This window comes from Eublepharis macularius, chromosome 4, assembly GCF_028583425.1.
Source record: "Eublepharis macularius isolate TG4126 chromosome 4, MPM_Emac_v1.0, whole genome shotgun sequence".
In the NCBI taxonomy this organism is placed as follows: Eukaryota; Metazoa; Chordata; class Lepidosauria; order Squamata; family Eublepharidae; genus Eublepharis; species Eublepharis macularius.
The window spans coordinates 60,202,819-60,222,295 of record NC_072793.1 but is presented as its reverse complement, the minus strand read 5'-3'; the positions used below and the strand labels follow the sequence as shown (position 1 = coordinate 60,222,295).

Below are 19,477 nucleotides of genomic sequence, written 5' to 3'. Positions count from 1 at the left end.
ATAGAAGGTAAGATAGAAGTTTTTGAAAAAAGAATGTATGAAAGACAGAGAAGTAAAAAAAAAATTGTACAAACTCTTGTTGAAATCTGAGACAGAGGAACAAATCTATGATTAAATGGGCTAAAAAAATTGGATATGATATATGAATGGAGCAATGGGAAAATATGTGGTTAAAAGCTCTCGTCTTAAAGAGAACTTTAATAAGATTATGTATCATTGGTATATGACTGGAGAAATTGGCCAAAATGTATAAAGGTATTTCAAGTCTATGTTGGAAATGTGACAAACGTGAAGTAACATTTTACCATATGTAGTGGATATGTAAGAAAGCAATAATTGGACACAAATACAATTATTAATTCAGAAGATTTTAAAGATTAATATACAATTGAAACCAGAGTCTTTTCTTTTGGGATTAATGGACTCTCAGCTAGAAAGAAGTCATGGAACTTTGTTTTTATATATGACAATGGCAGCGAGATTATGATATGTGCAAAAGTAGAAAAAAACCATATTACCTACAATAGAGGAATGGTTGGTGAAGGTGCTAGAGCTTGCAGCGATGGCTAACCTTACTTCATTGATTAGAGAACAGACAATGAGTTTGTTTATTGCTGATTGGAAACCCCTTATAGACTTTTTGCAAGAAACAGATAATAATGTTTGAAGATTTGTGACTTTGATGAATACGGAATTTGGACAATAGAAAAAAGAGAGCTTTTGTTACAAACATGAAGTAAGAGAAAACTTTGTAATTATACTTATATTTGTCACAGAGAAAATCAGAAGCCTCTTTTTAGTTTATATAGTTCTCTCTTTGTTTTGTTATTTCTTTGTTTTTTTATTCTTTCTTTTATAAAAATTCTAATAAAAATAAAAAAAGAATTATGGAAATACTTAGAGCTGGTATATTTACTCGAAAGTGAACCATATTTTAAAAGCTAAAACATAACTAAGAAAATGCATTGAAAATTTCCAACACTTTGTAAATTCAAACCAGCGTTTGTAAGGAAAAACAGACTGGAGTACATTAAGATATGATAGCAACCATATTTCTATTTAGTATAATGAAATCTGGCTCCAATTGAGGCAGAATGCATGTCCAGATTCCTTGTCAGTAGATAATCCATTTGTAGAGATCGGTCCTGTAACTTTTGCCTACCTTGTTCTAGTTGAGCAAGTTCTAGTCAGATATTTGGTATACTGAGGTCTACAAAATCTAGCCCCAAAACTGTACACATGCTTTACATAGGAACTGGAACTTAGCCTGTGAGTATTGTAGGCAAATTCTGAAAGACAGGGAAATGTGCAGTGCATGTTTTCAGGAAACTACTGGCACTTGTCAGACAGCTTCTGGTTTAAAAACAACAGCTAAGAGAACTAGCCCCTAAGCAGAAAAGGCATTCTGTATACGGAGTATATTGGTGATTTGGGCAGTGGCATCCTGGGTGATGAGGGGTCTCTGCTTCTTTGTAGACAATGACTCCGATGCCATGAGCAGCTCCTATGAGTCTTATGATGAAGAGGAGGAGGATGGGAAAGGCCAGAGGCTAACACATCAATGGCCATCAGAGGAAGCTTCAATGAACCTGGTGAAGGACTGCAGGATATGTGCTTTCCTGTTGCGCAAGAAGCGCTTTGGGCAATGGGCCAAGCAGCTGACTGTCATCAAGGACAACAAACTCCTAGTGAGTTGGTGGCTTGTGGAGTGCTGCAGTATATGTAGGAAAGCAGGAAATGTTTTAGGGAGGAAAACCAGAGCATCCTGCTAATGACTCAACAAAGCCTTGGGATCAGTTTCTCTGGAAAAGGCCCTCTCTTTGGGACACCAACTCTGAGTGATAATGGAGCGTTGTCTAATAGAAGTGGAAAGAGTATTGGGATGGCAATTGTTAGCAATCCATATGGCTTCAGGATCTCCAGTTAGAGGCTAACTAATGTTCATCCTTCAAAATGTATTGGAGATAGGAGAAATAGCCCAGGTAGTGCAAGCATGCCTTTGAAACCCCATGGGAAGCAAGGAAAAGGTAGAAGGTTCGGCACACTTACTTTGCTGTTCCTCTGATCACCCTTCTGGATGTAGCTTTACCTGTTTAAAAAGGGATACTGGAATAATGTTACACTGAGATGTGCATAATGCTGAGTTTGGCCACAGCCTAAGTAGGAAACCTGTGTTTCTTTGAGAGTAGTAAGATTTGAACTTTATTATTGTCTTATTATAGAAATCTCTTAAGGCTGTGTATTTAGCTAAACAACAAGAATGCTGTGTGGTTCTGGTCTTTTGTCCTTGCTCCCATGTCCCATAGTGCCTTCCTCCTCCTCCTTCTTGGGTAGAGAAGATCCATAAGTGGATAGGAACGAACTTGCTTGAAAGGAAGCTTAATCTCTCTCTCTGTCTCTCTTGATCTAGTGTTATAAAAGTTCCAAGCATAGACAGCCACACCTGGAGGTGCCCCTAAGTGTTTGCAACGTTGTCTACGTGCCGAAGGATGGACGCCGCAAAAAGCATGAGCTGCGCTTCTCATTACCAGGAGCTGAAGCTCTTGTATTAGCTGTACAAAGCAAAGAGCAGGCTGAAGAGTGGTTGAAGGTAACTCTCAGCACCTCACACAGAGCTCGATACCCTCCCAGCCATTTCTTCTTCTGTTGCCCATTTCCCCCCACCTCTACTGCCACTTCCTTTAAAACCATTACCCTTCCTGCATGTAGCTCTGCTCCTCTGATAATTTTTTGAGGTGGGCAGGAGTGACTGGTCCCGTGGGAAAGGCAGTGTTATCTGTCCAGCATGGAGAGGGCTTTCCTCAATGCTCTTATCAGTTTTGTCTGATTGCAGCACCAGCTGTGGAGCAAAATAACCCACCAGCAGGGCAGACCTTTGCACACACACCCTCCCCGTCCGCTCCCCCTTCAATTGTCTGGAATCACAGGGCAGGGCAGAGGAGGACCTGTTTCTTTACCCACCCCCATTCTTTCCTGCTTTTGTTCTAAAGTAGAGCAGATTTTGTAGGAAGCTATGTTGGATGAAGTCACCGACTCAGCCTGCAGTAGTGCCTGGGAAAAGTGGAATTTTAAAGCATTATTTGTTAGTGCTGTCTCCCCCTACCCTTTCTCCTTTGAGAGCAGGTTACTGCTGCCTGTCTTAAACATAGGTGGCACAGCACAGGCAGTTAGCAAAATACCCTGATTTGCTGTCTTTCTCCTCTTTTGTCTATATATTTATTTCAACATGGAGCATCTCAAACATGAAGTAGAAATGGAGGGTGCTCATTTTAGCTTCAGCATCTGCATTTTCTTCATTTGTGGAATTGGAGTGGGGGAATGCAGACGTCTCTGTTCTTGAGCAGGAATTGTTGTGTGTTGGGCTCAAAAGAACTGTTAGGGTAAGGGAAGAGTGGTCACTTCACTTGCGCTGCCCTGGTAATTATGATCTCTTATTCTGGAGTGACCTGGTGCTCATACATATGAATGTTCATATATGGTCCAAATTGTAGTTGGCTTCCATTTCAGGGTTTCTGTGAAAACTTTATTGTTGAGAATGGGTTATCTGAAACTCACAGTTGGTGTACCTGAAAGGAGAATAAATGCTGCTAGCCGGTTAGAGGCAGAACTTCTGTGGGGCCGTTTCCAGATGGCTTACCTTCTGCCGCTCCATGCCGCAATGTCGCAGCTCGTGCCGGGGAAAACGTGAAATAGTGCGTTTTCTCGCGCGAGTTTTACGCAACGTCACACAAAACTCACACAATATTTCGCGTTCGCCCCAGGACGAGCCGCGACGTTGCGGCATGGAGCGGCAGAAGGTAAGCCATCTGGAAACGGCCTGGGTTTGGTCTCTTGATAACTATGTATTCTTAAGTACGTAAGAGACTCTTGTTTAGTGTATATGTTAAGATGAATGTAAGGATACAATAGTGAGAATGACTTTTACCTAGAATCCCTTTTGAATAACAGGCAACTCTATTTGGTGACGATAGAGGCAGGTTGACCCATAAGAAGACCCTGGTTGGGTTAGATCAAAAGTTCTCCTAGTCCAGAACTCTGTTTCCAGCAGTGGCTAGCCAGATGTATCTGGAAAGTGTACAGGCGTGAAGCCTTCCTTCTTTTTCTCAAGAATTCACTGATATTCTGAGGTATACTTTTTCTGAACATGGAGGTTCATTTAGCTCTTGTTATCTAATTGCCATTGATAGAACTGCTTAATGGATTTGTAAGGGGAAAAAACTTAAGATAGTGGACATTTCCAAGTCACATGGTGGTGATTTTTTTCAGATACGTTGCACTGTAGTGTTTAGCTCTGTATTAAAACCCTCTTTTAGATGTTTTCAGATGCAGCTATTAGTACTGCCATTTCAGAAGGGAAAAGAATGTAGGGAGAAGAGGGGATTTGAAACTCTTTTAATGTTGTTTTCACACTGAAAAGTGGTATCCCCTCTCCATGTTTAAGATAACTGGGAGAATAATACCGTTCCCCAGTGAGGTGAGGGTGCCTTGATTGGGGTGTTTTTCAGCAGGAAAAAAAGGACTAAAGAGTCCTGTGCTATTTCACCCCTTGAAATAGCCGCTCTGCAATGGCTGCATTTGGTAATGTGTCATTTCTGGTCGCCAGAGCAACTAAAAGAAGTGCTGAGGTAGCTGTGTTTTCCACTCACACGATACAGGTCTGCCACTGACACCATTTGATATTATGCGATCTCTGTAGATATTGGCTGATTAGCCCTTCCATTTCAGTCCTGCAAGGCAAATATGAAAGCTGTGTTACAGGACTTGTATTTTCCAAGGCTCTCCGTTTCAAGCTCAAATTAGGACAGCTCTCTTCCTTTGGATTTATTCTGGATGGTATTGGATGGATGTGGAAGAAGCATAATGGAACGTATAGCCCTGGTAGAGCTTAGCAGGAAGGAATTCTGACTATAAATGTTGAAAATGTTCCAAGTACTTTTTGACCTGATTTTTGTTTTTATCTTGGAAGAGCCAGTGTCTTTTGGCTGGAGTGCTGTCAAGAACACTGGCATTTTAAAATCACCATTCCTCCCTGTGTTATTAGTTGGCTGTTTTTAGTTCTTGTCCTTGCTGCATATAATTGTTCTGTAGCAACTCCCACTTTCCTGGCTTAGAATGAGGCTCTCCAGGTCCTCCTGTCTTCAGAATGTTACTCTTACTGGCGTGAATCTAGTAGACAGTGTATTGTGATAGCTAACTTTGCTGATAAACTGTGTTTTGAAATAAAATATATGAGCTGGGATCTGTAATTCAACTAGGCCTGTTCTGAGGCCTGAAGACAACATAGATAGACTGGCAGTGCCGGGAAATGAGTATGTTGGGAAAAAATGAAGGCAAGGCTGCCGTTCAGTTCTTCATGTCCTGTGTAGAATTGCTTCACAAACGCTCTGTCAGCCTTGGCTAAAATACTACAGAGGTTGAACATCAGGGGAGCAAAAAACTTTGCCATCCAGACAACAGACTAGCTAGCATGGCTATCTCACTAGATTCTAGTGGGCCTCTGTGATTTCTAATGGCCAGTTTGTTAAAATAGGACAAAATAGGCCATTTGGCTTTATTTTAGCCAAGGATATCTAACTCCTATACTTAGAGGGAGCCACAGTTCTTCATACAGTGGTTCAGAGACTGGAAGAGTAGGTACTCTGTCATACATACAAATTTATCTTCTGATTAGTACTCCAGCTCCAGAACGTTGGCACCAACTTAAGAGGAAGGGCATCACAGTTACAGAGTACATACTTGGTCATCAGTAAGCATAACATGTAGATTCTCAGCCATTTAAAATTAAGCTAGAAACTAGTCCCTCCCACCCCAAAATACACAAGGCAAACTTTGGACAAGCATTTTACAATAGTTTTGGGAGCCGGATCGGATCCTTTAGTTGCCAGTTATCTCTCCCTGATTTTGAGTGATATGAAGTCCTCCACAGAGACTCTTACAAGAGAAAAATCTGTTGTTTCACCCCTTCTAGAAGGCAACAAAAGTGTTAACAAGATATTCCTTCCCAATAAGTTATTGCAGGATGTTGTAAAGCCCTTGGCCATAACTAAGCAGTACTGGTGTTTCCACTTCTCTCAGATTCAGTACTGTAATCCCACAGGTGATAAAAGAAGTCAGCAATTCTAATGGAGGTGGACTAAATGGAACAGAAATCCCTACGTCTCCTGTACTCACATGCAAGGCGGACCATGACAAGGTAATCTATTTGTTTCCCTTTCTCTTACTGATGCTGCTATTAGGGATGTGGGCAGTGGGGCATGATACTCGCACTAGAGCCACATTTTGACTACCGTCTATGAACTCATAATGGGAAGGAAGTTATTAGAGGAGACCCCTTACTTTTCAGCACCTAGGGGCTTTTATGGGGGGAATGATAGCACAAGATCAAGAGTCTTTGGGACCAAATCAGACATTGAGAAACAAGATACTGCATCCCCATGGCAGGTCGGCTCCTGGCATCTGTTTAAAGTTCCTTCTTGAAGTAAGGAGTTCTTGGGTGTTGGATATTGACACAGGTTGTTAACTTCAGGGATACAGAACACAATTAAAAATATAAGCTTTTAGGTTGGAGAGAGAGTAGTAGAAGAAAAATAATAGCAGGAAGCTACTAGGTTTGTGATCTTCTCTCCTCTGCAGAGGTCATCTCAGGAGAAGCAAACGTCTGACTCTGACAGTGTAGCAACCACAGAGAACAGCTCTTCCATGGCTCGGAGGGAAGCCCATGAGCAGGGTGAGTCTAGCAGCCAGGTGCTGCTTTGGTTGAGGCAGTACCAGTATCAGCACTGCACCTGAATTGGCTAGCCTGTTGTTCTGTGCTTTTTTGGGGGGCGACAAGAGTTATAAAGGGCAGCATTATAAAGGACTAGTGTTTTAATGGGCAGACCATAAAGATCCAAGGCACCCTGTTTCTGAATCTACTCCAGATTGCAACTGGCTTTAAATAAACTCTTCTTTGATAGCGCTATGGTGAATCTTGCAGGCCACATCCCAGGCCTCTCCTCCCCACCCTTAATCATGTTCTGGCATTTGAAACTTCTTGCATATTATGGAGGTAACCTAAATGGGCCTCTCATTCTTTTTGAGTTGGAGCCATTTTGGCATGCTGATTTTCAGCTTTTTGCATTCTACTCCTAGGGAAAGGCAAGAAGAGTGGCTTAGCCGAATTAAAGGGCTCTGTAAGTCGAGCAGCTGGAAGAAAAATCACCAGGATAATTAGCTTTTCCAAGAAGAAGCCATCCCCTGAGGATACCCAAACATCCTCTACAGAGGAGGACATCCCATGCTGTGGTTTGTATTGGGGCCTGAGAGGGAAGTAGAGATGGAAACTATTAATTATTCACTTCTGTGCCCACAGGACTTGTTTGACCTACCCTTCTTTTGCACTACAAGCCAATATGAGATCTAAAGCTAAAGGTTAAACTAGACGAGACATTCAAAGATCCATGATCAGATCATCCCAGCATTTTTTTAAAGCTAAAGTGCAATCTCATAGAACTCTTATTCAGAGAAGGGGTTTAATCCTTCCACCCTCACGTAGTTCTGAGTATCAAAACCTTCCTCTCTCTACTGCTATTAGCTTTGGAAGGGGGGAAAAGACAGGCTGTTTTGTCCATATTTTCTCCCTTCTGTATTTAATGGCAGTGGGGAGAGTGCTTTTAATGGGCAAAACCATGCTCTCTGTGTATGTGTGTTTAAGGATTAAGTCCCCTCTCACCAGGGAACTTTTAAAATATTGACAAGATCTGTTTTCAGTTATCCAGCATCTCTTCTGTGTTAACGCTATGTATGGAAGCACTTTTCTTTTAACTCCAAAACTTAGTCTTGCACCCTTCCAAATTTCACTCATTTTACCATAAGACAAAAGTTTGTCAATACAAGCATGAATTATAGCTGAGCTGTGCGGTGAGTGGGCTTTTTCTGCTGCTAGCATCTATGCATTCTAGGTGTCAGATGGAACTACTGTCTTTTGTCTCTTAATTCTATGAAGCAGCTAACTTCTGCTAAAGGTGAAGTAGTGCTTTTTATAATCTGTATTTGGGGGGAAAGATGGGCTAAGTGACCTGACTGCTACTTGTTCAGGAAAATATTTTATGATTACAAGTGATTTTTGGCTCCAGGATCTACTCTCCTGCTATCAGATCTATAATACTTAAGCTCAACACTTCTTAGTTTCTTAGAAGACACCCTTACACTTTTGGCTTTTATCTCTGGCTGTTGGTTGCTTAGATGTCTTTTTCCCCCCTGGCAGGTTACTTGAATGTTCTGGTTAACCAGTGCTGGAAAGAACGCTGGTGCCGTTTAAAAGGCAACATGCTTTATTTCCACAAGGATCGCACTGACTTAAGAACACATGTGAATGTCATTGTCCTACGGGGTTGTGAGGTAGCACCAGGACTGGGCCCCAAGCATCCCTTTGCTTTCCGCATCCTTCGCAGTGGGCAAGAAGTTTCTGCCCTGGAGGTGAGTGTGGCTTTTGCTCTTAGTGGCTCTGAATAATAAAAGTCCCTTTGCAAGCTTGAATAGGCAACCCATGCACAAGCCAAGAAGTCACAGAACCTGGACAACATTGTACAAAACTCACAGCTAAATAGCAGTGCCTTGGATGCGAGAAGAACTCTGATGAGCCTTTCTTTCTGTTCCTGTAATGGGGTAGCAAATCCAGCCATGCAGGGTGAAGTGACAGCCTACTTTCAGGGTCATGCAGCTCAGCCCTTGGTCCTGGCCAAATACTCTTTTTGTGGGGAAACTTGCCTTGATCTGAAGGGAACGGCTCAGTGTAAATATGGACTCTCTGTATGCTTTCACACTGTAACCCATTACTTGCTTGTTTAAAGAAGCTTCCCTTGCATAGCTGAGTCTCACATAGAGGAGGCCTTGGATATTTCTGTGGTTGAATGGTATAGTTGCAGATTTGGGAGAGAGGAAGTTTGGTAATAAGAAACAATGACAGCTGTTAAGAATGTCCGCGAGTACTGTTTACCTGATGGTTGGGAGTTTTCTGTCTTGTTCCCCAGATAAAGAGGCATTTCCTTTCACTTTTAACTACTATTTTTATTTGAAAGAAAGATGACCCTAAATGTAATTTCCCCCTTCCAAAGTTATGTACAAAAAAATTATTACTGGACATAACTTTAACTTGTATGTGAATGTAAGATGGTCACTTAATGGCATACCTGGAAATAAACCTAGTCTTGCATTTGAGTAAATACAGTATGTTTTAATTCTGCAGGCCAGCAGTTATGAAGATCTGGGACGCTGGCTTGGGCTCCTCCTTGTTGAAACTGGTTCCCAGACAACTCCAGAGGCCTTGCATTACGACTATGTGGATGTGGAGAAAATAGCCAACATAATCAATGCAGTGAGACACTCTTACCTGTAAGGGCCCCTTCTCCTAGCATTCTGTGATTTAGTTGGGAAAAAACACCTGTCTGGTGCTGCTCTTGCCTCTGAATGAGCCTCTCATCTGTTATGAATTTCTGTTATGATCATCTAGGCCAGCAGCAAATCCACCAGGATGGATTTACTGTGCCTCTATAACATAATAGAATTAATGTGACAACCTGCTAGATTCAAAGGTGGAACAGAGTAGGCCATAAATAACGATGTGATGAATGGGAGCACGTCAGGCCGAGGCAAGGAAGCTGCATTCATGACTTGTGACGTATAGAATGGGTGTAAATGTGGTGGGGTGCTATATGTTCTGGGATGCAGAGCCTGACATCTCTATGAACAGGGCCAACACATGTAGGGAGAGAGAGTGGGAACAAGTGTGGTGGCCCCTCCCACTCCTATATGCATTTGCCTCTGAATGTGTGCATAGGAGAAGGGAGGGCCAGCTCATTGGTCTTGCTTTCCCTCTAGACACACACTGGCTGTGCCCTCAGATATGTCGTCTGTAGGGCATGAATAATGCATAGGCTGCCTTCCCACAAATGTAAGCAGATGTTCCCAATCATAGGTACAAAGCAAACATGTTTATGCATCGGTACTTTAGCAAGTGTGCATAGGAGGAGATGAGGCTGACTCACAAACAGGTATTTTGGCCTTGTAAACAGATATGTTGTATGTACATTTCTTCTGTGTGCCTCTTAACAGGTTTACAGTGCAATCCTAAACAGGGTTACACTCTTCTAAAGTCGATTGAAGTCAGTGGAATTTGAGGGTGCTAATTCTGTTTAGGATTGTGCTCTAAATGACCTTTTGTTTATATAACTGTGACCATTGCATAAGGTAGCCCTTTTCACTGTTTCTTTGCAAGTGTGAAGTGGAGAGCTTAATCCAAATTAGTGAGTTTAGAATAATGATTTAAAATTCCTCATTAAGTGCTTTTATGGCTAGTTCACACATTATACAGCAGCAGATTCAGATGTGCTACACAGTGTACATTTAAACAAGGAGTGTCGGTCTATCATAACTTCCTGATGAGTGCAATATGCATGCATGTTTTTCAGATGTCATTTATAAAGTGTCTCCAAGAGTCAAAATACAGGTTTATGGCTTAGCATACTGTTAGGCCCAATATATCTGTGCCTGAAGTTTCCCCTAAGTCTGTATTCTCTACTGTGTTACATAAAACATTGAACTTGTGCAGAAGATTTGTGTGATGGAACAACTTCTATCAACAAGCAAAGCAGATGCAGGAGGTGCTATGACTCAGAGATAGAACACAGGCTCTGCGTGCAAAAGGTAATCCCTGACATCTCAGTAACAGATATCAGGAAAAACCTTTCTCTGTCTGCGACCCTGGAGAACTGCTGCAAATCAGTGTGATACTGAGCAAGATAAACTAGTAGTCTGGCTTGGTATAAGACAGCTTTCATAAGAAATGTGTGTGTATATATAGAGAGAGAGTCAGTTTGTTAGTGCAGAGAAGAGCTTAGTCATTCTTGCTTATGGACTATTTCTAAAAGATGATCGTTGGCAGACAGTGTAGCAAGGATTTTTTAATATATATATTTCTTTCTCTGCCTCTTCAGGTGGGCCAGTTCCTCCCTTGAGAATCAAACAGATGCTTCCCGAGTGTTATATGATGAAGTCCCATATGAGAAAGTGGAGGTATAAAAAAGACCGAAAGGCCTGTTTCCTATTTTTCTTCTTTCCCTGACTGTACCCTGGTTGCATGTGGCTGTACGCTACTCTCAAATGCTTGGCAAGTAGGGAGCCTTTCCCAAGCAGAGGCACCTGAAATAGCTGTTTCTCAAACAGCTGTGCCTCCCAGAAAGAAACGAGTCTCTGCTTTCACCCACCAATAACCTCCATCGTGCGGTTCTCTGAAATGACAGTTTCTAGATGTTTGTCTCTTTCCTATATGTAGTTGGAAAAGTCAGGATGGACATCAGGCTCCCAGGTGAAGCGCCATGGCTCCTCCTGCAGTGAGAAATCACGCCGTGTGGATCCACAAGTCAAAGTCAAGCGTCACGCATCAAGTAGGTTTGGCAGAGGTCTCACTGTTGGATGCTTTTGCGGGGGGCGGGGGGCAGGGGGCTCCCTTATCAAGTAGCTTGATGTGAGAGGGAGCAGGTCTTGGAGTTGCCTTTTATGAAGAACCATTTCCGGCTCCTTAAGGCAGTGTGAAACTCATTCTTTGCTCTTGGGTTCCGCTCACTGAATGTGTTCTAGTATCTGCTTGTTTGTCTTCTCCTTCCGAAAGGATGGAGCCTTCCGCCTGTGATACTACAGATTTATAGGGCAAGGGAAAGACTGTGACGCTACCCATTCTCCCTGAAGGCTTTTCCTTCCTCGCTGAGGTTTAGGCATGTTGTGGGGACAGAAGGACTGGAGCACAGTTTGCTCAATCTGCCTACCTTAACAATAGAGCTGTGGATAAGAAAGCCTCTATAATTTTCCTGTTTCCACTTCCTTAACAAAAAGAGAAAATGTTTAACAGCAAATGAGGTATCCAGTTAAAGCCCATTCCCTAATCATACTTACTTGGAAGTGTAGTGCATCCCACCTGGGGACATGAAACACACATCTTAATCTGTTTTTATTTTTTACTAGATTTTTTTTGTATTTTATTATTGTTACCTGCTTTGTGTCCTGGCTGTGCAGGGATAAAAGTGTGGTATATAAATACCCAAGATAAATAAATGAAGCTGCCGTATACTGAGTCAGACTATTGGTCTATAAGATCGGTATGGCCTACTCTAAATGGCAATAGCTCTCCACGGTCTCAGGCAGAAATCTTTTTACACGACCACCTATCTGATCTTTTTAACTGGAAAATGCTGGTGATTGAACCTGCATACAAAGCAGATGCTTTCCCTCTGAACCACAGCCTTGACCCAGATGAAGTTATCACTTCTAAATAAATATGGATAGAAATGCAGTGTCTGTTTCCTTTTTTTTCTGTGTTCTCCTTCAAGATGCCCCAAGTATCTTTTTTATTTAGTTTCTGGATGATCCAGTACAGCCATGATGCTTCAGGAACACTGGCCAGAATCCATGTTGATTTAAACTCTTCTAAATGTGCTGTACAAAAACACTACTATCCATTTATATACATACACACACACAAATGCAAATACCGACTGACTTTGAATCTAATCACTGTGTTTGTGCAATTTAAATCAATTTTACCAGGATACCAAGTGTTGCTAGATGTCTAGCAGACCCAATTCATAACTGAATGTATAGTTGCTCCCACAAGCCCCTTTTCCTTTGCCACCAAAAAAGATGCGCAATCAGCAATAATAAAAGTCCTTTGTGCAACAGTATGAGGTCCATGCTGGAAGTGTTAGGTGGGTTAGGTCTTAAGCAGGTTTAATTCGTTTTATAATTTAATTTATTATTATATTTATTCAAGGTTGATCTGTAAAAAACTGAGCACGCCTTTAAAAAAAATTTCTGTTGGCAAGGTAAGAGTTCAAGTGCCTAATACTGACTGTGCCTTCTCTCTCTCTCTCTCTCTCTCTCTCTCTCTCTCTCTCTCTCTCTCTCTCTCTCTCTCTCTCTCTCTCTCTCTCTCTCTCTTGTGTGTGCCTGAAGATGCCAATCAGTACAGGTATGGCAAAAACAGGGCTGAGGAAGATGCCAGGAGGTTCCTGACAGAGAAGGACAAACTAGAGAAGGAGAAGGCCTCCATCCGGAGTGACCTGGTGACGCTGCGCAAGGAAAAGCGAGAGCTCCGAGAGGCCATGAAGAATAGCACAGGTGTGACTTTGCTGACTGAGAGGGAAACCCCTTCTTCCGAGGCCATCAATCCTTTACCACCCCACTATTCTGCTCAGATACCTCTCATTCTGATCACAGCAGCACACATTCCAATTTGGCGCTGAACCCTTCAGTGACCTCTGCTGAAGCATCCCTCCTTTTTTCCTAGTCATTAGGATCAGAAGGAGGGCTATGTTGTTCATGATGAAACTGCTGAAAAACTCCAACAAGTTATGTGGCAGTTTTGGCTTGATGTTGATCCTCTCCAAGTATTAACAGAGCTGCTGTCTGACTTTGTATCTTACTTCTTGGCTCAGCACTTACTGCTTTGTGCTGGATATATGCTACCTACAAAAATCCATTTATTTCTGCTCAGTACTGCCAAGTCAGCATTGCTTCAAATTGGTCACAGAAATAATTTCATTTTTCCTTTGAGGTGGGCCAAGGAAAGTGCAATAGCACCATCTACTGGAATAAGAATTTCTTCTATGAATAATGCATGGATATGTTTGTGAAAGCTGGGGGGGAAATATGTCTATTCAGCCTTTTTATTAACTTTTATTTTAGTACATTTTTTTACCTTACTCTTCCTTCAAGACTCTCCAGGAAGTTCCTCCCTGCCTCCATTTTCTCCACACAACCCTGTGATGTAGGTTAGGCACTAGTGGCCCAAGATCACCTAGTATATTTCATGGAGAGCAGGGATTTGAACCTGGGTCTCCCAGATCTTCATACAACACTCTTAACCACTACACTGGCTGGCTTCCATCCTGTCCCAGGTCACAAGCAAAAAATATAAGCTTAATGCAGTTCACCTTGTGCTAGATAGAGGCCTAAAGCTCCTAATTCCCAGCTCTCCCACTAGTGAGAGGAGAAAAGTCACCTCCATTTGCCTTTACTGTTGCAAACACTCACTCATCTTCTGAGCTCCTCGGCTTTGATTTTTGTCTAGGGCCAAATGGTAGGCACTGGTTGATTCTGCTCCGTATATTCTCTTTCAGGGAAAGACCTGAAAGAGCTGGAGCATCGTGTTGCTGCCCTGGAGGAACAGTGCAAAGCGAATGAAGCACGGCGTGTTGACTTGGAACTCAAGCTGACGGAGGTGAAAGACAGGCTGAAGCAGTCACTGGCAGGAGGGCCAGCTCTGGGGCTGACTGTTACCACCAAAACTGAAAGCAAAGTAAGGGGAAAGTTGGTGCTGCTTATAGGCCTGAACTCTGAACTTAAGTATATATGATACTTTGCTCTCTGAGGGAAAGGTACAGGATAAGACAGTCTTCCTTGAGGAACCATGGTGTTATGGTTCACAGGTGTTGCAGACCCTTCCCTATTTCCAAACCTAGCATCATTAATCTTGTACCGGGACCCAGGAAAATGCAGTTCATGCAAGGTTTTCCATTCCTGTTTTCTCTCACAAAGCCTCGTTAATGACAACAAACACTATAAACTAGTAGGTGTTTATCATCTGGTTTCCATGTCTCTAAACATTTTTTTTAATCCTCTTTTTTTCTTTATAGGAGACTATAACCCAGCCAAATGGAAACCACCCAGATCATTTGGTGCCAGTTAATTGTGCAGCAGAAATGAGGAAACGAAGTCCTTCCCTCCTCCCTGCCAACAAGGGGAATGTGCTGCAGAAGGCCAAGGTACACACCAGCCATGCCTGTGTCTCCAAATCTTCAGTGCCCCTGTGTTAGTCTAGCTGGCAGAAGTCAAATTATTTCATTAGCATCTTGTACACAAGATACATCTACGAGACACAGGAACCTGCTTAATGTCGAATTAGTTCACAGTTCTGTTGCTCAGTATTAGCTACTCTGACTAGCAGCAGCGTTCCAGGGTCTCAGGCAGAGCAAGGTCTTTCCAGACACTGTTGGAGATCCTTTTAGCTAGAGCTGATGGAGATTGAACCTTGGACCGTCTGCATTCAAAGTGTGTATTCTACAATTTCTCTCCTGTTTCTCACATTTTGTGGTGTTTCCTGAAGCACCTGCTACTCCATTGAGGTGGATAAAACTCACTGGGAAGGAAGGAAGTGGGAGCCTTTGTGCCTACACATTTGTGCTCCACATTTGCAAAATGTGCAAAAACAGAATTATTCAGGGGGGCATTCTTGCTGAAGTAGCAAAGCCACAGTGTAAGGGATCATGGGGAATTCATCAATCATTGGGAGCCACTGAAGTTGAACTCTCAGCTGGTCTTAATTTGAAATAGTCTTGCTTTAAAATAATGGATTTGCCCCAACATGTTGGTGCCTTCTTGCCTTTTCTTAGCCCTTTTATATATAGATTTATAGTTCAGAGCTCAGCCATTAGTGGGCAATAACAATTTTTGGCATAATGAACAAATTTGTGTTGCCAACTGGAAAACCATAATCCAAGTAACTAAAAAAGGATAGCTAATGTATCAGGACAGAGGCCATTATAGCTTGAAGAGTTAAACAAATTGGGCAACAGGAAAGGAGTAACTTTGATTGCTTAATTTTTAGTGTTGCAACAAGTGTTTTATTACTAATTCTTTCACAAGTGATATAAAGAATGCTTTTTAATCACTGAGTGCTTGGTTTATGCTTATAAGTAGGTCCAGCGCAATATATAATTCATAACTTGTAAAATTCAGATGATAGAACCCGTAAAATAGTTTCCTAATGAACTCTGGACACACATGTTCCTAGGAGCAGACAGCTGTTTAGAGATTTGCTCTCTCAGTAGCTGCCTGCTATTTTTTTGTAGGGCAATGTAGCACTGTTAGGGAACGAAGGGGGAAAAGGTGACTTTCCTTCCTGGGAAATTCCCTTAGACCAAGGGTTCCCTGGAAATCACCCTTGTAATCATCTGTCACCACTCAGGTGTCTTCTGAGAACATCTAGACTAACCAACTGAGAAGGTCCGTTCCAGCACTAGAACAATAATGAAGTGAGAGGGTGGAACCCCTGGGAAATACCTGATAGCCACTATATAGCACCTGTGCGATCTGGCATGAAGGGAAGAGGTTCAGAAATATATCCCAGGGAAATATGTTATATTAAAGGAAGCCAAAGAATTTAAAAAATGTATTTATTAAAAATGTTTATTATAGAAAAGGGTGGTGGTTGGATTCAAAACTGGGGGGAAGGGACAAAATAAGAAACAAGGAAGAGCACATGGTCTTTCAAATAAAAACAATAAATTGGTCTAAGTAAGTACACTTTACTAGGTTGTAGCAGGTTCTTCAGAGCATGTATAGAGATCCTTGTGCTACCAAGATTGTGGAGGAGACCTTAACCACTGCCCACCATTCTTGGGTTCTCCAGAAGTTATACTGTTCCAAAACGAGGACAAAGACAAGGCCCAGAGTGTCCAAATGTTTATTGACCATAGAATCTGACTTAAGCCAACCTCCTCTGTAAGACTGACCAGTGGATCTAACCAATCCCATGTAAAGTGCCATCTCTGATGTCAGAGGCTACTGTTACCAATCAGAGAATTCACAAAATGATCATTCCACCCTATTAATGGCTGTTGAATTTCCATGACAATGAGGATCTGGCCCAAACTAGTTGTCCTTTGTCAAAAAAGGATTAAGTTTGCCCAGGGTGGACCAATGAGTAATAGTTAAGAAAGAGTAAGCCTTAGGAGTTCAAGATCCCACTCTGGACTGGAGCCATATTGAATTTACAGTTTCTGTCATAAGCATTTTTTTCCTAGCAGTTGTGACATCCACAGTGCAGATCAGGTCAGGATTCCTTAGAGCATGCATTTGAACATACATAATGTTGGAAGTGATGCATTTGAACATACATAATGTTGGAAGTGATGCCCTTGGCAAAAATGGAGAAATAAAAAAGGAGAATCCCCTGTGAAAACTGAGACATTGCAAAACACCATCCAAACTCCCCCCCGCCCCCCCCCTGCCCTTCTATAAAGCTTCCTTGAGACTCAAGAAACCTATTTCTGGTTCAAGGTTCAGTGCCTTCCTGACATGTTTTCTCTCCCCCTCTTTGAAGGAATGGGAAATGAAGAAAACATAAATAAGGGTCACTGAGCCTGCATCACCAAGGAAACCTCCTTTCAAGCATTGGGACACATTTGAGAAAGGCTAAAGCAGTTCCAGGGCCTTTCATCCCTCACGGAGACTACAAAAAGGCTGCTGGGGAACTTGGTTCTTCAGTAGGGAAGCTCACCCACCCTCCAGTGGAAACAAGGATTAACAAGATGGGCTTTTGAGAACTGGTGTGGGTAATGGGGGGGGCAGTTTGGGAGGCAGGGTGGGAAAGGGAATCCTTTCAAGGATCTTTTTAAAAAAAATGTGTGTTCTCAAAATACTCCTCTTTGAATGGCCAAGAAGGAGCACTTCAAATAGGTCTGGCATGCCAGCTATCTGGATGGATGCATTCTGTTCTTGGTAATAAAGCAACAGCAATGTGGCTGTTTTGGCCTGGTGGGGAGATATGATGAGATTGTTCGGAGTCCTCATTCAGTCAATTCGGCCATAGACCTTGGGCAAGTCCCTTTAACTTTCTCACTGCAATTCCTCTCACATTTGAACCCAGGAGAGCATTTTTCATCTCAAGGAAATGAGGCATGACACAGAAGTGCCTTGCAATCAGTCCTCTCAGAGGATGCTATTTACAGCCACTGAGCCTGTTTCGCTGTCCTGCTTCCTGCCAAACTAGATCAGGGCAGCTAGAGCAAAGCAAGACTGTCGACAGACCAGAGACAGTGACACAGCAAGTGCCCAACAGGAAGAAGCCTTTGACAACACTGAGTCAGGTTTTAAAGCTCAGGTGGGCCAGTACTGACCTGTAGTAGGAGTACTCTTGTCAGCTTTCATAGTAGCACTCAAGCTGCCTTGTGAGGTTTATAATTAATGTGTTTAAGTAAGATCAATATAAACCGAAGGTCATGAAGTATTTTTTTTTCTTTGAGGACAGTCTAAATGTTTTTCTGCCTAGCTGCTGTAATGGTCCATTTGCCCACCTCTTCATAGCTGCACAGCAGACTTGGAATACATGAGAGAAGAGGGAGAACAAATGAATTGATATCTCGAAAGAACCCATTTCTGTAAAATGTTTTCCAGCACCAGAACTGTTTTTAAAAAGAGCGCTCTCTCTGGTCAACTGAAGTACTGCCGAAGGCTTTCTCCTCTACAAAGCAGCTGCCCGAAGACAATATGTGCACTCACTTAAAAATACTATGCTGCCACTTTTTAAAAAACAAAATTCTCTCTGATGGAAGAGAGGGTTAGGAAACAGATTTTTGTAATGTAGAGTCCAGCGCCTCTGATCAGTTTCAGGCTTGCTGAATCCATGGAATGTGAAAAGAACTAAAACCTGAGAGAGGCCTGGAAAGAAGGCCAAAGCAGTCAGCCTTCTGCTGTGTCATTCCAACAAACCAGAAGCTGTAGTGACCTACTTTTTGTTATAGGGGGAGGTGGGTGGGATGCTTGTCTCTTTCTGGATTCATATTGTGGCATACATTTTGCTATTTAAGAATTGTCTGCACTTTACAATCTGGATCCTCTCCTTTGGCTACCCCCAATAAAACATGAACTTTGTACAGAGTTTTGTGCATCCTTTCATGTCTTTTGGCAATGTGGAGTTGTAAATGCATCTCCTGAAGTCAGTTATGTTTGCACGCACTTGGACATGTATGCACACTTAATCAAAGTCCTTCCTGAAAGGTGGAGGGGCGCATCATCAACTGGATCACTGACTGTAATTTTAACTATGTGGGTTCAGATATTATTGCTTTTATGTTACGGAAAAGTGGGATTAATAATTTGAACTCAAACTGTAAGAAGTGCATTATCCAAAATTAGTAAATTCAAAATGGCTCAAGTTTAGGACAGAATTGTGATTGTCTCTGGCTTTCAGGAGGATAAACATTATATATAGCTAGAGGTGACAAAAACAAGTTGCTTATCTGTAAGCCGACTAAGCCCTAGATCTTCAATATATTTTGTTCAACAAATTTGACAGATTGTAGTAGAGCTAGTTCCAAGTTAATGAGTTTGGCATCGGAGTTTTAGGGTGCTGTGTGACACGGTGCTACAAGCTGTTACGCTGTCAAACAAGTAGGTTAGAGATGTGGAGTGCTGTGCTTGTCAGTGTGATAATTTGTAGCAGCATCTCCACCTGGGCTATTGTACTGGCAAACAACATAAACTGATGTTAATGGGCCAGGACCAGCTTTCAGTACCTATAAGCAGCAGAGCAGTGGCACACAAAGCTGTTCATGTGTCACTGAAATGGTTAAGGAGGGATAAATTGCCAGGTTTGCTATTTTAAAAATAGCACCTCTTTGGGTGGAAGTGGGGCACAGTCTCATGAGTATAGAAGTTGAGTCCA

At 42.2% G+C, this 19,477-nt stretch overlaps 1 protein-coding gene across 1 annotated transcript in view; it reads left to right on the top strand.

Moving 5' to 3' along the window:
- Positions 1 to 18,654, top strand: part of AFAP1L1 (actin filament associated protein 1 like 1) — an 89,305-nt gene extending 70,651 nt beyond the window's left edge. The window contains exons 7-19 of the mRNA XM_054978428.1: positions 1,477 to 1,688; positions 2,411 to 2,590; positions 6,098 to 6,193; positions 6,634 to 6,727; positions 7,132 to 7,284; positions 8,246 to 8,457; positions 9,227 to 9,372; positions 10,974 to 11,052; positions 11,312 to 11,423; positions 12,985 to 13,149; positions 14,151 to 14,329; positions 14,667 to 14,795; positions 17,135 to 18,654. Coding sequence (XP_054834403.1) covers positions 1,477 to 1,688; positions 2,411 to 2,590; positions 6,098 to 6,193; positions 6,634 to 6,727; positions 7,132 to 7,284; positions 8,246 to 8,457; positions 9,227 to 9,372; positions 10,974 to 11,052; positions 11,312 to 11,423; positions 12,985 to 13,149; positions 14,151 to 14,329; positions 14,667 to 14,795; positions 17,135 to 17,158 — 1,781 coding nt within the window. The 3' untranslated portion in view covers positions 17,159 to 18,654. The remainder of the gene's footprint in view (positions 1 to 1,476; positions 1,689 to 2,410; positions 2,591 to 6,097; positions 6,194 to 6,633; positions 6,728 to 7,131; positions 7,285 to 8,245; positions 8,458 to 9,226; positions 9,373 to 10,973; positions 11,053 to 11,311; positions 11,424 to 12,984; positions 13,150 to 14,150; positions 14,330 to 14,666; positions 14,796 to 17,134) is intronic.
- The last annotated feature ends 823 nt before the right edge of the window (positions 18,655 to 19,477 follow it).